At 44.1% G+C, this 22109-nt stretch overlaps 1 protein-coding gene across 1 annotated transcript in view; it reads left to right on the forward strand.

Annotated features, from left to right (window-relative positions):
* The window catches only part of POLN (DNA polymerase nu), a 105934-nt gene that overhangs the window by 74619 nt on the left and 9206 nt on the right, over window positions 1-22109 (forward strand). Inside the window, exons 17-20 of the mRNA XM_053577998.1 lie at window positions 556-633; window positions 1537-1651; window positions 16168-16250; window positions 21927-22058. Of these exons, the coding sequence (XP_053433973.1) occupies window positions 556-633; window positions 1537-1651; window positions 16168-16250; window positions 21927-22058 (408 nt within the window). The remainder of the gene's footprint in view (window positions 1-555; window positions 634-1536; window positions 1652-16167; window positions 16251-21926; window positions 22059-22109) is intronic.

Here is a 22109-nt window from a genome sequence, read left to right on the forward strand (position 1 = left end):
GAGGGGTGGGGCCTTGGTGTGTGCCACACCTTCTGGGGGCAAGACATGATTGCAAGAGGGACTTTACCTAACAAATGTAATCAGTGTAACCTGGCTTATTGTACCCTCAATGAATCCCCAACAATAAAAAAAATTAATAATAATAAAAAAAAGAAATAAAAATCTAGACTTGACCTTAGAATGATATTAAAATCATTTTGGGCTTGGCGCCCATAGCACAGTGGTTATGGTGCCAGCCACATACACCACGGCTGGTGGGTTCAAACCTGGCCCAGGCCAGCTAAGCAACAATGACAACTGCAACAAAAATAGCTGTAGTGAGCGCCTGTAGTCCCAGCTACTTGGGAGGCTGAGGCAAGAGAATCACTTGAGCCCAAGAGTTTGAGGTTGCTGTGAGCTGTGATGCCATGGCACTCTACTGAGGGCAACATGGACTCTGTCTCAAAAAAAAAAAAAAAATATATATATATATGTATATAATCGTTTTGTACTGAGAAATAACTATGAGTCAGCTCATGACCAAATTTACCAAGTGCTTTTGAAATAACAATTCAGGTAAAGAAGAGGAGACACTCTCGATCTCCCCGAGGACCATGTTTGTCTCGTCCACAGGCCACACCTTCCTAGCAGCAGGTGAGACTCAGGATCACAGAAGCTCACTTTGTGCATTTTCGTACAGTCGGATACTTAGAAACTGAGTAACTCAAAGGTCCTTATAGAACTTACTGTTTCAAATAAATCTTAAGGCAGAGATTTATAGGAAATAAAGATTTCTCATGCACAGTAAATAAGAATAGGTCTTTTGCTTCCAGGTTCCCTTCATCTCACTACAGCCAGACCCCAGACAGCCCCAAAGGGTCCCACTCAATTTGCCTCTTTCCTGCCTGTCTTCATCCACTGATTTCTGCCTGCCTCACTCTCCATGGCCTCCACATCTGCTCTGGTCCTCATCCCCTCTACAGCTAGGCCACCCAGGCTGTGCTTCTTCCCCAGATGGCATCTTCACACCTCCTTTGCTGCCCCCATGCTAGATGTCACTGTCTTGGGGAGGCTTATACACCCTTGTAGAGTGGTTGATTACCCTACTTATAAAGCAGTTGCCCTCAACATACTCCAGACCTCCTCACACACCTTGGTCAATCTTTTCCATTTTATTTTTCAACTTCTAACATACCAAATAATTTATTCAAGTTCTCTGTCTCCTCCTAGATGTAAGCTCCATGGGGAAGGTAATTTTGTTTGTTTTCTTCACTAATATACCACAAGCACTGAGCCTGACACATAGTAGGCCCTTTCTAAAATGTCATGTACAGAATGAATGAATGAACCAAAGAACAAATGAATGAATATCACCCATCCTGAAGACCTCACTGGCCTGCAGGAGGCAGTGAAAGTATGCAGACCAGGACTAGGCCTTGGGGAAAGGGGTATTGACTTTGACTCTAGGAGGAGAGGAAAGTCTGAGGGTGGGGTGGAGGAGCAGCAATGAGGGCCATCCTCCCGAATTTTGAGTTAATGCAGAGCTCTCTCTAACAGACTTTTCACAGATTGAATTGCGCATTCTTGCACATTTATCTGGGGATCCAGAACTTTTGAAGTTATTCCAAGAACCTGAGAGAGATGATGTGTTTTCTGCTCTGACTTCACAGTGGTAAGCTACCTGTGTGGGTCATCAGACCAGTAGGAATGCCTGAGGTCATTCCACAGCTATTTTCATAAGACAGAAATTATACTTTTTTTCTGTGGTAGTTGATCTGGTTGAAAAAAATAGACGGACGGCACCTGTGGCTCAGTGAGTAGGGCACCGACCCCATATATGGAGGGTGGCATGTTCAAACCCGGCTTCAGCCAAACTGCAACAAAAAACAGCCGGGCGTTGTGACGGGCGCCTGTAGTCCCAGCTACTGGGGAGGCTGAGGCAAGAGAATCACCTAAGCCCAGGAGCTGGAGGTTGCTACCAAAGACAATAAAGTGAGATTCTGTCTCTACAAAAAAAAAAAAAAAAAGAAAGAAAGGAAAAAAGAGTAGACAACCAGGAGTTTCCTAATAATGGAGGGACTAATTGTTCTTCCCTACTAAAAAGCTGAAAAGGGAGAATGTAATAGAAACGGTGTTAGTATTAAAACCAGTAGCCCGCCCTTAGTGAGTGTCTGGCAAGAGCACTGTACATTGCCCTGAGGGTGGTGGCCTGGCCAGCATAGCAGGCCCTTTCCACAAAGCCAGACATGCAGGGGCCTTGGGGCAATGTTGGCAGCAGGCCTCCTGGTCCTCCTTTCTGTGTCTTTTCTTAGGACATTTGCTCTCCTTCTACCGGGCTGTGCACAAATTCCAGGTGCTCTGTCTGTAGACAGTGGCTATACCTCTGTGGAGCAAAGAGGAGCAGATGTATAAATGGCTTGTGGTTTATACTTTATACAGTCCAGTGTTCAACAGAGTCAGAGTGGGAGTCTGCTAGGAGGAGGAAGGTCACCCACACCCAAGGGTGCCTGGCCCTCCTATGCTACCCCAGTTGTACCCGCTGCTTCTCTCCTACCTCAACTATGCCTGGCATTCCTCTCCTACTCCAGGTATACCTGGCGCTCATTCAGGTCCAGGGGGGACCATTTCTGCAGAGCTCCTTGGCAAGGCTCACAGTGGTGGGACTCAGGAGACTTACTGATAAGTGGATGGACAGCACCAAACTCAGACTTTCCTTTGGATCAGAAAACATCTCTCCAAAATGACAATCATCACCATGTATTTGAATAATAAAATTCAGGAAGAAATATTTTATGTAAAGGGAGCACAGGAGGGGAAGGTCACTATACACAAAGCCAGACTTAAAAGAGTAGCTGTAGGAGTTGTGTTTGTGAGAGTGACAATAGGCAAGTGACAAAAACAAAGAATAATGAAGCGTTCACCAGCACAGAAAAGGCACTGTGCCAGGTAGAGGGGAGTCTCGGGGCCCACTCAAGGCTCTGAGGTCTCCACATCCAGCAGCCTGTAGTACAAAGTGGTGGTGGTCATAGTTCTGACTTGCGTTTCCCTGGTGAGTATGGTCTGAGCATCTTTTCATGTACTTGACATTCATTGTCTCTTCCCTCCTCTGCACCTTGGACACAAGGCACCCATCTTCCTTTACATTCTTCCCAGAAGGTGTCCTTCTTTTTCACTTTCACTTTCTTTCCAGTTAGGAGATGAGCTAACAGAATTGTTAGAGTGTGCAATAGATTTAATAACACCCCTACCTCCCTGCAGAGATATAAAAAGTCATAGACAATGGCTTTTCTTCAGGCAAGAAGAGTATTTTGCTTCTTTGATCAACTTGTGAGCTTTCTATTGTAGTGCTTAGATGGAATAAGTGCCCTGGATCTTCTGTTTACAATGTGTGAGAGACTCTCTCTGCAATTCAAGGCCAGTGTTTGTGCATAGATCACAAGCATGCCATTTTTGTTCAGTGGGTTCAAAACTACTCTGGCTGTTGCTGACCAAGTATTACAGCAAAACATGTGAATCAAAGTACTAGGCAAAGGATGCAGCTAAAGAAGCACCAAGAGGTAAATGTGCAGCACTAGACGCTTACAGTAGAAGTCAGGAAAGTTCTCATATCAGCAATCTAATTTTCTATCCTAAGAAACTTGAAAAAGAATAGCAAGGTATACCAAAATCAAGCAGTAAGAATGAGATAATAAAGATAAGAGCAGAAATCGATGAAGTGGAAAATAGGAAAACAATAGAGAAGATTATGAAAAAAGAGCTGATTCTTTGAAAAATCAATAAAATTGATAAACTCCAGCAAGACTGACAAAACATGAAAAGAGAATTGTCAGAAATCATTAATATCAGGAATGGAATAAGGAATATCACTGAAGACCCTGGAGACATCAAAGGGTGAACAGCTTTCCATTCTAGAAATTCAGCAATTTAGAAGAAACAGACCTATTTCTTAAAAATTACAAACTATCCAAATCTAATTAAAATGAAATAGAGAACATGAATATTTATAACCTAATTTTAAGATGAAATAGATGACATGAATATTTTAATAACTATTAAAAACTTACATTTTTTGGCTTGGTGCCTGTGGCTCAAGCAGCTAAGGCACCAGCCACATACATCTGAGCTGACAGGTTCGAATCCAGCGCAGGCCCGCCAAACAACAACGATGGCTGCAACCAAAAAATAGCTGGGTGTTGTGGCAGGCACCTGTAGTCCAAGCAACTTGGGAGGTGGAGGTAGGAAACTCGCTTGAGCCCAGGAGTTGGAGGTTGCTGTGAGCAGTGATGCTGCGGCACTCTACCCAGGGTGACAGCTGAGGCTCTGTCTCAAAAAAAAAAATTTACATTTTTAAGTTAAAAGTTCCTGGAAAAGAAATTCTCAGTCCCAGATGACATAAGTAGAGAATTTTACCAAACACTTAAGTAATAATTAACACCGATTTTATGCAAACTCTTTAAAAAAATAGAAGAGATTACATTTCATTTCATTCAATAAAGTTAATGTTAACCTTGATACTAAAATCAGACAACAAGTAAAACAATAAAATATAAAACTAACAAGCAAAAAACTACAGACCAGTATCATTTATGAATTAGGATGCAAAATCCTCACAAAATATTAGCAAACCAAATCCAACAATATATAAAAAGAATTATATCCTATGTTCAAGTGGGATTCATTCCAGGAATGCAAGTCTGGTTTAACATTCAAAAATCAAGCTGGGCACGGTGGCTCACGCTTGTAATCCCAGCACTTGGGAGGCTGAGATGAGTGTATTGCCTGAGCTCACAAATTGGAGACCAACCTGAGCAAGAGGGAGACCCTGTCTCTAAAAAAAAAAATAGCCGGGCAGTGTGGCAGGTGTCTGTAGTCCCAGCTACCTGGGAGACTGAGGCAAGAGAATTCCTTGAACTCAAGAATTTGAGGTTGCTGTGAGCTAAAATGCCATGGCACTCTACCACCAGTGACCAAGTGAGACTCTGTCTAAAAAGAAAAAAAAAACTCAATGTAATCTACCATGTCATCAAGCTGAAGAATAAAACTAATATAATTATATTAATTGATGCAGACAAAGCATTTCACAAAATCCAACACCCATTCATGATAAAAATTCTCAGCATTGGGGAGAGCAAGATGGCACCCGAGTAACAGCTTCCTTGCAGCTGGGCACCGTGAGTCCGGGGAGATAGGACTCTAGGCATCTCTGGCTGGTGGGATCTGCCTATCATCACCCCTGTGAAGATACAGAGAGTCAGTGAGAGACTTCTGGACCCCAAGAGGAGGACTAAAACAGTGGAAAACCGGCAAGTGGTCACGTGTGTTCAATCCGTCTAAATCCGCCCGCAACTGTAAGTTCAGTAGCAGTGAGACTGCAAACTGGAAAGGCCTTACCTGTGAACTGTTTTGGTGTCTTTGGACTTGGCACTCAGTTGAACTGCCTTGGGGAGAGCCTGAGCGGGAATGTGGAGAACTTTGGCCGTTCTCTAGGGCCCCAGTCTGAGCTGCTGAGCCAGAAGGAGCTAATAGTGTTTGGCTGTGGGCCACAGGGAGCCATTGTCAGCGATGTGCCCCAGCAAGCTCCACCCTCAGGGTCACAGAGCTAGAATCGGGTAGGAGCTGGTAACTCAGCAACCGAGTAGCCTAAGGGTGGGGTCTGAGCCGCCTTGCAGCCCTAACCCTCAGAGTGAGACCTGTTTTGGCACACTGGGTAAGTGGATAGCCACTTCAGCAGTGATTCCAGTGACAGGCACTTTCCTGGGAAAGCTTCTCTCAGCAAGTTTACAAGTTCAAAGTGCCTTTTAAGTGGGCTGAAGAGAGATTTAGGGTGTCTACCTGCTGGGGTTTGAGAAATCAGCAGCCCTCCAGTCGTATCAGAACTGTGATTAACATCTCATACCCCAGAAGACCACGTGTTGCCCAGACAATATCAATAACATATACATACTGCTTTGTTTTTGGTTGTGTTTTGTTTTTTCTGTTTTTTTTTGTTTTTGTTTTTGTTTTTTGTTTTGTTTTGTTTTGTTTTTTTTGATTTGGTTGTTTTTTGTTTATTTTGATGTTGTTGATGTTGTTTTGTTTTTTAATTTCAACCTTTTCCATACAGATCTTTTTTCTTTCTCAATTTTTCTAGTTTAATTATAATTTCCCATTGCTGCCTTTTTTAATAACTAGAACTTCATTTTTGCTAGTGTTTCTACCGCTATTATCTGGTTTTTCACCCAATTTTATCCCGTAAAGTTTTCTGTTTGCTTGTTTTGGTTTGATTTATAGCATTTTTGTCTTTCCTCTCTACTTGGTGGAGATGGGGTACTGTGTCTGATCAGCAAAGAGCTGCTGACTCCAAGGGACCCACCCAACTGGGCACCCCCAGAAGGTGGTTTTTTTAAAGGTTGTGTCAAAGTACCCTACTGTACACCTGTATTGCTCTGTCTCCCTCTTTCTGTGCCTCTCATCTTTTTGTCAATATTCCTTTTACCCACCCCATCTCCTTTCTCTATTTTTCTTTGTTTCTTATCACTTGGTCCTCCTTTCTTTCATCCCTTTCTTGCTCTTCAACCTTCTCACCCTTCTGGTTCTGTACCAAAAGGACTCATCTAACCCTTAGTCCACAGGCACAAGAACTTAAAGAGCAAGAGGAAGTGAAAGGAAAATTAGGGCAAGGAAACAGATAAAAGAAATCACTCATGAGGAAGAATCAGCAGAAAACTCCAGGCAACATGAAGAACCAGTCCAAAACAACCCCGCCAAGGGACCATGAGGTAGCTACCCACAGAGGATTCCGCCTATAAAGAAATGTTAGGAATGACAGAAAGGGAATTTAGAATACACATGATGAAAACAATGAAAGAAATGATGGAAACAATGAAGGAAACTGCTAATAAAGTGGAAAATAACCAAAAGGAAATCCAAAAACAGAATCAAATAAGAGATGAACGATATGAAGAATATAAAAAGGATATAGCAGAGCCGAAGGAACTGAAAAACAGTCAATTAGGGAACTTAAAGATGCAATGGAAAGTATCAGCAACGGGTTAGATCATACAGAAGAAAGAATTTCAGAGGTAGAAGACAAAGTTCTTGAGATAACTCAGATAGTAAAAGAGGCAGAAAAGAAGAGAGAGAAAGCAGAACGTTCACTGTCAGAATTATGGGACTTTATGAAGCGTTCCAACATACGAGTTATAGGAATCCCAGAAGGGGAAGAAGAATGCCCCAGAGGAATGGAAGCCATACTAGAGAATATTATAAAAGAAAATTTCCCAAATATCACCAAAGATTCTGACACACTGCTTTCAGAGGGCTATCGGACCCCAGGTCGCCTCAACTCTAACCGAGCTTCTCCAAGACACATTGTGATGAACCTGTCCAAAGTCAAGACAAAAGAAAAGATTCTGCAAGCTGCCAGGAGTAAGCGCCAGTTGACCTACAGGGGCAAATCCATCATAGTGACTGCAGACTTCTCTAATGAAACTTTCCAAGCAAGAAGACAATGGTCATCTACCTTTAATCTACTTAAACAGAACAATTTCCAGCCCAGAATTCTGTATCCTGCTAAGCTAAGCTTAAAAATTGACGGAGAAATCAAATCATTTACAGATATACAAACATTGAGGAAATTCACCACAACAAGACAGCTCTACAGGAAATACTTCAACCTGTTCTGCATACTGACCACCACAATGGATCAGCAGCAAAGTAAGAACTCAGAAATTAAAGGACAGAACCTACCTCCACACTGATGCAAAAGATAAAACTAAGCAATGGTCTCTCACAAAATAAGATGAATAGAATACTACTACACTTATCAGTTATCTCAATAAATGTTAATGGCTTGAATTCCCCACTGAAGAGACATAGATTGGCTGACTGGATTAAAAAACACAAGCCATCCATTTGCTGTCTGCAAGAAACACACCTGGCTTCAAAAGACAAATTAAAGCTCTGAGTCAAGGGATGGAAAACAATTTTTCAGGCAAATGGCATTCAGAAGAAAAGAGGAGTTGCAATCTTATTTTCAGATTCATGTGGATTTAAAGCAACGAAAGTCAAAAAAGACAAAGATGGTCACTTTATATTGGTCAAGGGAAAAATACAACAAGAAGACGTTTCAATTCTAAATATTTATGCACCCAATTCAAATGCTCCCAGATTCTTGAAACAGACCCTACTCAGTCTGAGCAATATGATATCTTATAATACCATAACAACAGGGGACCTTAACACTCCTCTTACAGAGCTGGACAGATCCTCTAAACAGAAATTAAACAAGGATATAAGAGATTTAAATGAGACCCTAGAACAACTGTGCTTGATAGACGCATATAGAACACTCCATCCCAAAGATAAAGACTATACATTCTTCTCATCACCCCATGGAACATTCTCCAAAATTGATCATATTCTGGGACACAAAACAAATATCAACAGAATCAAAAGAATTGAAAATTTTACCTTGTATCTTCTCAGACCATAAGGCACTATAGGTGGAACTCAACTATAACAAAAATGCTCCACCCCAGGCGGCGCCTGTGGCTCAGTCGGTAAGGCACCAGCCCCATATACCGAGGGTTGCGGGTTCAAACCCGGCCCCAGCTGAACTGCAACCAAAAAAAAAAAAAAAAAAAAATAGCCGGGCGTTGTGGCGGACACCTGTAGTCCCAGCTACTCGGGAGGCTGAGGCAAGAGAATCACTTAAGCCCAGGAGTTGGAGGTTGCTGTGAGCTGTGTGACGCCCCAGCACTCTACCGAGGGCCATAAAGTGAGACTCTGTCTCTACAAAAAAAAAATAATAATAAATTAAAAAAATGCTCGATCCCACACAAAGGCATGGAAATTAAACAATCTTCTGTTGAATAACAGATGGGTGCAGGAAGAAATAAAACAGGAAATCATTAACTTCCTTGAGCATAACAACAATGAAGACACAAGCTACCAAAACCTGTGGGATGCTGAAAAAGCAGTTTTGAGAGGAAAATTCATCGCTTTAGATGCCTACATTCGAAAAACAGAAAGAGAGCACATCAACAATCTCACAAGCCATCTTATGGAATTGGAAAAAGAAGAACAATCTAAGCCTAAACTCAGTAGAAGAAAAGAAATATCCAAAATCAAATCAGAGATCAATGAAATTGAAAACAAAAGAATCATTCAGAAAATTAATGAAACAAGGAGTTGGTTTTTTGAAAAAATAAATAAAATAGATAAATCATTGGCCAGACTAACGAGAAATAGAAAAGTAAAATCTCTAGTAACCTCAATCAGAAATGATAAAGGGGAAATAACAACTGATCCCACGGAGATACAAGAGATCATCTCTGAATACTATCAGAAACTCTATGCCCAGAAATTTGACAATGTGAAGGAAATAGATCAATATTTGGAATCACACCCTTTCCCTAGACTTACCCAGGAAGAAATAGAGCTCCTGAACAGACCAATTTCAAGCACTGAGATCAAATAAACAATAAAAAATCTTCCAACCAAAAAATGCCCTGGTCCAGATGGCTTCACTCCAGAATTCTATCAAACCTTCAAGGAAGAGCTTATTCCTGTACTGCAGAAATTATTCCAAAAAATTGAGGAAGAAGGAATCTTCCCCAACACATTCTATGAAGCAAACATCACCCTGATACCAAAACCAGGAAAAGACCCAAACAAAAAGGAGAATTTCAGACCAATCTCACTCATGAATATAGATGCAAAAATTCTCAACAAAATCCTAGCCAATAGATTACAGCTTATCATCAAAAAAGTCATTCATCATGATCAAGTAGGCTTCATCCCAGGGATGCAAGGTTGGTTTAATATACGCAAGTCCATAAATGTTATCCACCATATTAACAGAGGCAAAAATAAAGATCACATGATCCTCTCAATAGATGCAGAAAAAGCATTTGATAAAATCCAGCATCCTTTTCTAATTAAAACACTGAAGAGTATAGGCATAGGTGGCACATTTCTAAAACTGATTGAAGCTATCTATGACAAACCCACAGCTAGTATTTTACTGAATGGAGTAAAACTGAAAGCTTTTCCTCTTAGAACTGGAACCAGACAAGGTTGTCCTCTGTCACCTTTACTATTCAACATAGTGCTAGAAGTTCTAGCCAATACAATTAGGCAAGACAAGGAAATAATGGGAGCAGAGGTCAAACTCTCCCTCTTTGCTGATGACATGATCTTATACTTAGAGAACCCCAAAGACTCAACCACAAGACTCCTAGAAGTCATCAAAAAATACAGTAATGTTTCAGGATATAAAATCAATGTCCACAAGTCAGTAGCCTTTGTATACACCAATAACAGTCAAGATGAGAAGCTAATTAAGGACACAACTCCCTTCACCATAGTTTCAAAGAAAATGAAATACCTAGGAATATACCTAACGAAGGAGGTGAAGGACCTCTATAAAGAAATTATGAAATCCTCAGAAAGGAAATAGCAGAGGATATTAACAAATGGAAGAACATACCATGCTCATGGATGGGAAGAATCAACATTGTTAAAATGTCTATACTTCCCAAAGCAATCTACCTATTCAATGCCATTCCTATCAAAATGCCAACATCGTACTTTCAAGATTTGGAGAAAATGATTCTGCGTTTTGTATGGAACCGGAAAAAACCCCGTATAGCTAAGGCAGTTCTTAGTAATAAAAATAAAGCTGGGGGCATCAGCATACCAGATTTTAGTCTGTGCTACAAAGCCAAAGTGGTCAAGACAGCATGGTACTGGCACAAAAACAGAGACCTAGACACTTGGAATCGAATTGAAAACCAAGAAATGAAACAACGTCTTACAACCACCTAATCTTCGATAAACCAAACAAGAACATACCTTGGGGGACAGACTCCCTATTCAATAAATGGTGTTGGGAGAACTGGATGTCTACATGTAAAAGACTGAAACTGGACCCACACCTTTCTCCACTCACAAAAATTGATTCAAAATGGATAAAGGACTTAAATTTAAGGCATGAAACAATAAAAATCCTCCAAGAAAGCATAGGAAAAACACTGGAAGATATTGGCCTGGGGAAAGACTTCATGAAGAAGACTGCCATGGCAACTGCAACAACAACAAAAATAAACAAATGGGACTTCATTAAACTGAAAAGCTTCTGTACAGCTAAGGAGACAATAACCAAAGCAAAGAGACAACCTACACAATGGGAAAGGATATTTGCATATTTTCAATCAGACAAAAGCTTGATAACTAGGATCTATAGAGAACTCAATCCACATGAAAAAACCAACAATCCCATATATCAATGGGCAAGAGACATGAATAGAACCTTCTCTACAGATGACAGACGAATGGTAACAAACACATGAAAAAATGTTCATCATCTCTTTGTATTAGAGAAATGCAAATCAAAACAACCCTGAGATATCATCTAACCCCAGTGAGAATGGCCCACATCACAAAATCTCAAAACTGCAGATGCTGGCGTGGATGTGGCGAGAAGGGAACACTTTTACACTGCTGGTGGGACTGCAAACTAGTACAACCTTTCTGGAAGGAAGTATGGAGAAACCTCAAAGCACTCAAGCTAGACCTCCCATTTGATCCTGCAATCCCATTACTGGGCATCTACCCAGAAGGAAAAAAATCCTTTTATCATAAGGACACTTGTACTAGACTGTTTATTGCAGCTCAATTTACAATCGCCAAAATGTGAAAACAGCCTAAATGCTCACCAACCCAGGAATGGATTAACAAGCTGTGGTATATGTATACCATGGAATACTATTCAGCTATTAAAAAAAATGGAGACTTCACATCCTTCGTATTAACCTGGATGGAAGTGGAAGACATTATTCTTAGTAAAGCATCACAAGAATGGAGACGCATGAATCCTATGTACTCAAATTTGATATGAGTACAATTAATGACAATTAAGGTTATGGGGGGGGAGGAAAAGCAGAAAGAGGGATGGAGGGAGGGGGGTGGGGCCTTGGTATGTGTCAACTTTATGGGGGCAAGACATGATTGCAAGAGGGACTTTACCTAACAATTGCAATCAATGTAACCTGGCTTATTATACCCTCAATGAACCCCCAACAATAAAAAAAAAAAAATTCTCAGCATTTACAAACAGACGAGAATGACCTCAATGTGAAAATCTGTTTGTTTAAAAAACAAACATACCTACAGACTGTAGTGTATTTTAATGGTGAAAGGCTGAATGTTTTCCCCCTAAGATCAGGAGCAACTTATTAAGATTGAATATTGGAGTTCTGGCCACTGTCTAAGATAAGAAAAAGAAGTAAATAGCATGTAGATTATAAAGGAAGAAATAAAATTATCTCTATTTGTAGATGACAAGATTGTCTATGTAGAAAATTCCAAGAATATATACAAAGGAAAAAATGTTTTTTAACTCTTAGAGTAAAGTGTGTTCAACAAGGTCTTCAAGACCCGAAATCACAATGCAAAAATCAACACATTTTGATAAACTTGACAATGAATATGCCGAATGAAATAAAAAACATGATACCATTAGTAATCACTCCAAAGATAATAAAATACTTATATATCCAGTTTTCAAAATATGGAGAAGTTCTGGTGTGCCTAAAAGTACAAAATACTGGTGAAAGGAATCAAAGATCTAATAAATTTAGAGAGATGTTCATGGTATGGAAGACTCAACTTCCAAAAAATGTCAGTTATCATAAATTGATCTATAGGTTTGTGATGTAATTCCTATTAAAACCCAAGCAAGGGATGGGTGGTGCCTGTGGTTCAGTGAGTAGGGCGCCGGCCCCATATGCCAAGGGTGGCGGGTTCAGACCCAGCCCCAGCCAAACTGCAACAACAACAAAAAAACCCAAGCAAGGTTTATATTGACATAGACAAGCTTATTCTATTAATAAAATGTGTATAAAAAACCACAGGGCCTAGAATGGCCAAAGCAATCTTGACAAAGAAGAATAAAGTGGGAAGAATCACTCCACCTGATATGAAAACTTAATATATACTAATCAAGAAGGAGTGGCATTGGCAGAAAGACAGAACAGAAAAGAGAAGCCAGAAATAGACCCTCACAAATGTTCCCCACTGGCTTTTACAGAGGTGTAATGTATCAGGCAGAAAGTAATTCTCTCCATATCCATGTCAACCCCATCACTGTAAAGCCAGCTTGAAAAGTTCACCTCTTCTTTTCTGCATTTTGTTAGCTTGCGTTAGTTCTTGGGAGAACTTTAAAACTAAGATATTTTTAATATTTGCATGTTGGTTGCTTCTAACTCCCCACCAGCAGCAGTAATCCAGTGTTTGTGACTTATACTATAATTAATTACTGTGGAAATGAGTTTTAGGTTCCAAACAGAAGACTAAACAATAAAAGCAGCAAGATCAAATACATTCTTAAAAATGTCTGTTTCAAGCCAGTGTCTTATTGTTGAAACACAAAAAATAAAAAGACAATTTGATGTTATATTCTGAAATATCTGGTGACATTTTCAAAGAATAACAATTTCCTTGAAATCCTTTAAGATTGTACTTGTACAGACGGAGTTTAGGAGAAATGGAAGGAAGCACCTAGCGAGCTGACAGAGGGAGTGCTGTGTCCTTTATAGGGAGCAAGTGTGCTCTTCAGTCTCTGCTGTTCTTTTATATAAAACTTCTAGCATATAATAATATTTTTGAAAATTCTAAGAAGAAGCAAGAAAATGTGGCCCCTCCAAGTGTCACTTTAATACTTCCGATGCTGTCTGTGTAACTTAATATACTAGCACTTACAAATATGCCGTGTGTGCTCAAGAAGAAAGTTGACTCTATGCTCTTGTCATCGGAGAGTTTTCCTGACATATATGCATAAAGTCTATTTATTGCATTGCTTGGCTCTTGTCATAGTTTGGTTCTCTGTGAAGCATGTTATGGCAGATTTTAATGCTGCCTCCTCTGACAATTTTCCAACCTGTACAACAAACTAGGAGGGGGCCCCTGTGTGGTCTGATTGAGGGGCCGTGCCTTAACCTCAGAGCACCCCACCACAGTTGTCATCAGATGCATTTGAGCTCCAACAATGCCTGCTTTACTTGCAAGTGGTCCTAGAGGGTCACAGAGGGAGCTGTTCTTAATACATTCATCAGCAATATTTTTCCTTTGAGTAAGTTTGGAGCACATTTCCCAAATAGAGGTAGGGAGGGAGGTATTTTGTGACACAGGAATTGACGTGTGAGCATGGACACATTTGGCTGTTTGCTTCCTATCTGAATTCAGCCCTTAACAATACCAAGTTTTAGGCTGGGCACAGTGGTTCACGCTGTAGTCCAGCACTCTGGAAGGCAGAGGCAGGTGGATTGCCTGCGCTCAGGAGTTCAAGACCAGCCTGAGCAAAAGCAAGACCCCATCTCTACTAAAAATAGAAAAACTGAGGCAAGAGGCTTGCTTGAGCCCAGGAGTTGGAGGTTGCTGTGAGTTATGACACCATGGCACTCTACTCAGGGGCACAGTTTGAGACTCTGTCTCAAAACATATATATATATAAATAAAAATAAAAATAATACCAAATTTAAGGGTAAGGTAAACAAGAGGGCAAAATAGCTTAACATGCAGGGGGGGATGGACGCGAGAAATGCATTGGTGCTAAGAACTGACGAAGTAAAAGTCCATGAAGTCTGGGGTGTCAGCAACAAGGGCAGGGTGACAGCACCATGTGCCCATCCCCCACAGAAACAATGAAAAATAAAACAAAGTCTCAGAACCAACTTTGCTAGAACTCTGGAAAGTAGCCAAAGGTTTACAGCAACCAAGTAAAAGCTGAATCAAGAAAAAGGCAACTTCAAGGTACAGGAGAGCCTTCTGGTGTTTCTGCTTGCTCTTGCTCCCTCTCCCTTCAGTCTTGAGAAGGGCAACAGCATGTCCCCAGAACACTGAGGACCTGGTCCTTGGCTCTGGACGGAGCGGAGCACAGCTTATTTGAAAAGAGGCGTGTGTGTGTGCTCACTCACCCAGGGGCTGCCTGAAGGTCTGGCACAGACACTTGGCATGGTCTCCACAACTCAGGACCAACTCAGTGCAGAAGAGTGGCTGGCTCTGCTTAAAAACATTGTAAGGCAAACAGCTTATAGCTTGGAGGAAAAGCTGGGGATAGAGATTCTTTGGGAAATTAAGACATTTAAAAGCACCCATCTATATCAGCAAATTTAGAAAGTCCCATGCAGGCCCAACAGCTTGCATCTCAGAAGAGACCTACAAAGAGCCTGAGTTTTTGCTGTGGCCTGGTGCCCACGCTCAGTCCAGGCAGAAAGTGAAGGCTAAGGCCAGGTTAGCAATGGAGGCCTAAGCATAGAGCCGTTCACAGCCTGGGGGAGGTATTTCTGTCTCTCTGCTTCTAAATCTGACACTCAGTCCATCAGGGGAGGCTTGGTGGCTCAGGGCTGTCCAACCTTTTTTTCTTCTGCTTCACATTGGAAGAAGAGTTGTCTTGGGCCACACAGTAAACACACAGACACTAAAGAAAGCTGATGAGCAAAAAAAAAAAAAATTTTTTTTTTTAATTTAAAAATTTAAAAAAAAATTTTTTTTTAATTTTAAAAAAATTAAAAAAACTTTTTAAGACAGGCCTCAAATATTCCACATGTAGCCCACAGGTCACATATTGGACACCCCTGATAGATGATAAGGACGTTTACAAGAGCAACATCAGGAAGAAGCATCAACACATGCTGGGGGGCTTATCCTTGGAGTGCCCTGGCAGAGAGGGACTCAGTGCTGCTGCAGTGCCCTGCAGCTCCTGTGCTGCTGAGATGTCTCAGCTCTAATCTCCGGAGGTTGCTGCAGTCAGAAGCCAAGCTGACCCTTCACCTGTCTGAATGCTGCAGCTCCAGAACAGGGACTCCCCCCACAGCCCTCAGAGGGGCCAGAACCATCCTCTGCTAACGTAGGTCCCAGACCCCCACCACAGGGGCAGCCTGTTCTCCAGGTAAAAGCAGTTAGGGGTTTTGATTCTGGATGCCTCAGAACTTGGGGATGCCGCAGCCTCACTGCGAATACCTGAGCAGGGCCTTTGCAGAGCTGGGCATGACAGATGTTGACCCTGTCCCCTGCCCATGTGACAGGCACATTTGAAATGGCTAAGAACCTCCAGAGGAAGAGTTGTGGGGGGGGGGATGTGTGAGCCTTGGATCCCCTCTGCTGACAGTGCCACTGTGCCTGATGACATGCCGTCTTTCCATGCAGGAAGGACATCCCTGTGGAACGCGTAACACACGCAGACAGGGAGCGGACCAAGAAGGTGGTGTACTCAGCGGTCTATGGTGCAGGTAGGCCGCAAGCAAGGGGTTGAGCTTGCCAGATGGGTGTGCAAATATGGCCGTGCCTCAGGGAAATCATTCTGGGAGTCCTTGTGTGCTGTGTACACAGATACTCTGATGATATTTGTGACCTTCAGACACTCATCAGACCACTTCACACCATGAGTGGTCAATGGCACAACCACCCTTTCCAGGTGAGGCCAGAGCAGGGAGAGTGGGTGTGACCGGGCCACCCAGCCCCAACCCCACATGGCACCGCTGTACTGGGCATTCCTGCTGGGCTTTGAGACTCTCCAGGAACCCTCATTTGTGCATACACTGAGGCTTTCTTACTTCCTGATCTCCCCAGCTGAGTGGGGATCCAAAGCCAGGCCCTACGGGGGCAGAGCCAGGTCTCTGGGCAGCAGGCAAGAGAGGAGGCCTGGCAGAAAGGACTGAGGACCAGTGGTGTGTCATCTGGTGCCACCTCTGTGCCTTGCCCGCCTTCTGTGGCCCAGATCCTGCAGAGCGCTCTGTACTCTCCCACTGTCCCTCCTACCCCCTCACCATGGGCTATCTGGGCTTTTTAAATTCTTCTGTGCCTCTGGGTCATGCTCAATCAGTGTGGCCCAATTTCACCCAGGAGGGGCTGTTGGCAGCTGGGGAGGGGCCCGAGTAGCTGTCCAGCCAGTGCAGACCTTCTCCCTTGAGTCACCACTTGGAGTGCCAGGGCCTTGTAAAGTCACTGAGAAGAGGATCCAAGGAAAGTCCACAAAACTGAACAAGCTCAGGACAAGAATAACAGACAGGTACACAGTCGTCTGTCCCTGGGAGCTTCTGGGCCCACCTCCAGCAGGGCTGCACTGCCCATGTGTCCTGCAGTAGGACAACATGTCCTGGACGTCTAGTCAGCTTTGGCCCTGCAGCAGGCCCACAACCAGCTCAGCCAGAAGGCAGCCACCTGCTGACTGCAGGCCTGTCGAGAACCTCCACCTCTGTGCTCTTCTCATCCTTAGAGATGTTCTTGAGGGGCTGGTGCGTCCGAGCCTGGCACACAATTCTCTCTTGTCTCTGTCATCTGCCACCACGTCTGGGTCCTGCCTTAGTTCTGTGCTTCCCTGTGGCACCCCCCCACCCCCACCCAGCTGTCCCAGAGAGAGACTCTGGAGTATTGGCTCTGTCTTTTCTGGAGAGGAAAAGAGCAGCACTGTATAAATCAGTGTGAGTCATTAGTGGCAATGTTGGTGAAGGGGGTAATTCGGTTGCTTTTAGCCAGAGGGTGACATAGGAGTTCCCACCCTCAGCCCCCGCCACTGCTGTTCCCTTTGTTCCTGGCCACCCCAACAGCTAGAATCACTGTGTATATGCTGCAGCCCCAGCTGTCTGTGTTCTGTGTTTGAGACTTTGTCACATGAGCTGGGACAAACGAGCGAGCTTGACCTGGGCTGCTGGGCACCCTTGAGAATTCAAGAGAGGATCTTGGGCCATCCAGCTCTCAGCTGGTGCCAGTGACATGTCTTTACACAAGCACACTCTGCCAGTGTGGGGTTGTCTTGAAACAGTGACCTGACCATTGTGAAGACTGACTGGGAAACAGGCAGAGAGGCCACTCCCAAGTTGTTGGCCTGTGTGCTCAGCCACCACTCTCAAACGTGCCTGCCCAGAGTGTCAGAATGGGGTGCCAGAGCCCCAGAGCAGCAGCTGCCTGAAGCCTCAACCCCAGGGCTTGCTCCCAGGCTTCCTGTGCCTCCTCCATCACTGAATTCAGAAGTCTACTCCCCACCCCCGCTGAGCCCAGTGGCGATCTGCCTCCTGCAAAAGCAGCTTCTGACTCTTCCAGTTTGCTCTGAGCTCTTAGAGCTCTTAGACTTGAGTCTTCTCAAATTACTGAGTAAAGCTGACATTTGCCTTCATATCCGGTCACCCCTGATGGACAGACACCTGCCAGCCTATGGTGGGCCCAGGGCTGCTCCAGAGGCTCTTACCTGTCAGAAGACATAGCTGTACTTTGGCAGGAGGAGGGCCCTGGGCCAGCCCAGAGCAGCAGCACCTGAGCTGAGGGTGAACGTTGCATGGAATTCAGTCAGACCGGCAAAGATCCAAAGGCCCACTGTATTCTCGGCCCTAGACACACAAACAGGAGTGAAAACTGTCAGCAAAATGGGCACAAGTGGGGCAAGGGCACTCGGAGAAGATTGTCCTCCTAAAGTTAGAACTGTGACACACATGCACGTGGGATGCAATTAGCCCCTTGTAGGAGAAGCCACATAGCCCACGCAGGAGGCAGAGGCAGGGTGTGCCTGGGGCTCCCGTGGGAGTGCTCTTGGGACGGGTCTGCCTGTGGTCACAATGTGAGAGAAGGAATCCACTCAACTGAGTGAATGTGTGGAGGCAAATTCTGTGAGAAGAGGGAGCCAGTGCACTTGAAGCACAGCAGAGAAGCCCCCCAGAGCCAGAGGACAGTGGCCTTTGAGTGTGACAGTCCTACTGTCAAGGGCATCCAGAAGTGGGAGCTGGAGTTAGGGCCTAGGCTGCTGACCAGACCTCTGCTCCATTGCGGTCCTTCACCTCTGCTCTTTTTGGAGTTGCCACATTTGCTTCTCTTGTAAATAGGCTTGTTTCACACACCAGGACCTTGGTCACTGATTGTCTTCAGATGTTCTCACAGCTCTGCATAATACATAAGTGTTCAGAAAGACAGGTGTAACTTCTAGTGATGGCCAAATAGCCCCTAAAAGACCAAGCCTCCCGCAAGTATCAGCTGTAATCTATGGAAAATGTAGAAAAACCCAACTACCTGAAGGCACTGGAAAGGGACCAAAAGCAACCAGAAACTGGAGGTTGGTTGGTACTTGGAAGAAAGGAGGGTACAGCCGAGTGTCCCATTCTACAGCTCCTTACCTGGAGGCAAGCTGCAGTCAGAATCTCTGATGGAAAGCCTGAGTCCTACTACCTATAAGCATCAGAGGACAGAGTTGGGACAGAATCTAGAAAGCGAAAGAAATTCCAGGAAGAAAGAAGGCAGAGGTAAGCCCAAATTCTGAGTATGAATCTGCCTAGATTTCCAGCTCACCCTGCCTATGGCTGTATGGGGCAGACCTCAAGCAGTCAAGCTAAGGCCAAAAGGATCAGCTGAGATTTCAGCCACTGTCCTCAGCAGGGAGACTGAGTTTGGAGTTTGACTTTAGCCAGATGATCTGCCCTCTTAAAAAGATTAGTACTCCTGAGAAGAACATAATGGAATTGAGAGTATCGGTGACATCATTCACTATAACCAGGATACAAACCAGAATCCCTAAACATATGAAGATACAGGTAACTTGACCTGACTTGAGAAAAGGCAACCATGGAAACAGATCCTGAGATGACCCAGATGTTAGAATTTGCAGACAAGGATTTTAAACTTGCTATTAATACCTGAGCCCAAGGATATAAAGAAAAATATGTTCATAATAAATAAATAAGGGAGGGCGGCACCTGTGGCTCAAAGTGTAGAGTGCCAGCCCTATATGCCAAAGGTGGTGGGTTCAAACCCAGCCTGGCCAAAAACTGCAAAAAATAAATAAATAAATAAGGAAAACTTCAGCACGTAGTTAGAACGAACCAGATGGAAATTCTAAAACTTAAAACTACCATATCTTAAATAAAAAATTCACCAAATGGGCTTAACAGTAGATGGGAGATGATAAGAGACTTGGCTAAGGAGACTGCTTGAAGTCCTGTCTGGCTGACCTGCCTAAGGTGTCCAGCTACAACCTGATTCCTTTCTGAGAACTGCTGGAATTTTCCACTGCAGGGTCACAACTAAGGGTGCTGATGGGGCTTAATAGAGTTATAGATGAATTATTTCAGTAAAGTGTAACAAATACATAAAGTGCTCATATTTGTGAAGATGCCAGAGTAATAGGTCTTAATGAAGCCCTAAAAGAGATATTAGAGGTTTTTTTTTTTTTTATTTCCAACCAAATGTCTCCAAGTGATCAAGTGGCCCTGGGCTTATAGGAAGGACCAGGGCTCCAGAGCTGATTCCTCTCTGCTGGGACCAGCCTTGGGAGAACAAGGCACCCCAGACTCTCACACTCCTCCTGGCCAAGCAAACATCTGCCCCTTTACTGTTCCAAGACTTGACACTCTTTCTGTCTAGAACCAGTGAGGCATCTGCTGGCTGGGGCCAAAAGTGGCCTGGTTGCTGGGAAGGCTGGACCTAAGAGCCGGGCAGATCCCACAACTCCAGCCCTAGGCCAGGGTTTCTGGGCCATCTTGTTGAGCCAGAGCAGAGGGCAGTAGGCCCAATTTCTGGTCCCATTCTCCCAGAAATGAGGTCTCTAAGCAGCTTGTGCTCTGGGGTTCCCGCCAAGCACACAGCCCCCTCAGCCAGGCCTTTCCCCATGATCCTACTGTCAAGCCAGGGATTATACCCTCATGGACTCCTTTTCTCTAAGTTATATGTCTCTTCTGGAGGAAAAGGGAGGGGTGACTATAGACCGAGTACCAAGCAGGAGCAGGTGCCTTTCTGAGCTTTATATATTCATGGGGTTCTCTTAACAACCTTTGGGGGTAAGGACAATTGTACCCAATTCAGAGGTGAAGAAACGGGTTTGTTGTGGGTCATGTGAGGCCACAAGGAGCCTCCCATAGGTGACAAAGCTGTACTCAGGCCCAGGTGTATGTGGCCCCAAAGCCTACACCAAGCATGCAGGGGCTCCCATGCTACACCGGGCTCAGGTTGCCACCACAGCCAGAGACATCTTTATTAGCAGCTTCTCAACACCTGCATTTTCTAGGAACCAAAAGCATTTATCTCCAGATAAAACAGTGGTTCTCAAGCTTCCTAATGCTGCAACCCTTTAATACAGTTTCTCATGTTGTGGTGACCCCAACCATAAAATTATTTTTGTTGGGCGGCGCCTGTGGCTCAGTGAGTAGGGCGCCGGCCCCATATACCGAGGGTGGTGGGTTCAAACCCAGCCCCGGCCAAACTGCAACAAAAAAAAATAGCCGGGCGTTGTGGCGGGCGCCTGTAGTCCCAGCTGCTCGGGAGGCTGAGGCAAGAGAATCGCGTAAGCCCAAGAGTTGGAGGTTGCTGTGAGCCGTATGATGCCACGGCACTCTACCCGAGGGCGGTACAGTGAGACTCTGTCTCTACAAAAAAAAAAAAAAATTATTTTCGTTGCTACTTCATAACTGTAATTTTGCTATTGTTATGAATCGTATGTAAATATCTGATATGCAGGATGGTCTTAGGCGACCCCTTGACCCAAAGGGGTCGCAACCCACAGTTTGAGAACCACTGAGATGAAAGTTCTTAGGATAGGAACTCCTAAGTACCTTGTTCTCATAATCTGGCCATGGAACATCCCCTTCCTCTTTTCCTCTTTCACCCAGTCCAGCCTCCTCAGTTCTGGAATTAAGCCTCCCACTAGCCAGCCTGAGAGCAAGGACCACATCTGCTTCCTTCTCTGCTCTCCTGCAGTGCTGGCAAGTGCTAAGGCAGGACTGGGCCAGAGAAATGCCAAACAGGCCCCAGTCCTGACTGGCAAGCACCCAGCACGCAGAATTGAAGGCCAGATGCTAACCTCCCCCAACTGTGCAGAAAAGGCCAGTGGTGCTCCCTGGACCCTGACTCGCCAGGCTGGTTTCCATGTACGCAGTCCCTGCCTGGATGTGAACTGGGAGTTAACACCGATCTGTGTCTTTGACTCACAGGGAAGGAGCGGCTTGCTGCTTGCCTTGGAGTTACTGTTCAGGAAGCTGCCCAGTTTTTGGCAAGTTTTTTGCAGAAGTATAAGAAAATCAAGGACTTTGGCCAAGCAGTTGTGGCCCATTGTCAGCAGACAGGTAAGCTAGCTATATCCAGAGCCCCTGCCCCCTCCCACCACCAATGCCTGC

Source organism: Nycticebus coucang, chromosome 23, assembly GCF_027406575.1.
Source record: "Nycticebus coucang isolate mNycCou1 chromosome 23, mNycCou1.pri, whole genome shotgun sequence".
Classification (NCBI taxonomy): domain Eukaryota; kingdom Metazoa; phylum Chordata; class Mammalia; order Primates; family Lorisidae; genus Nycticebus; species Nycticebus coucang.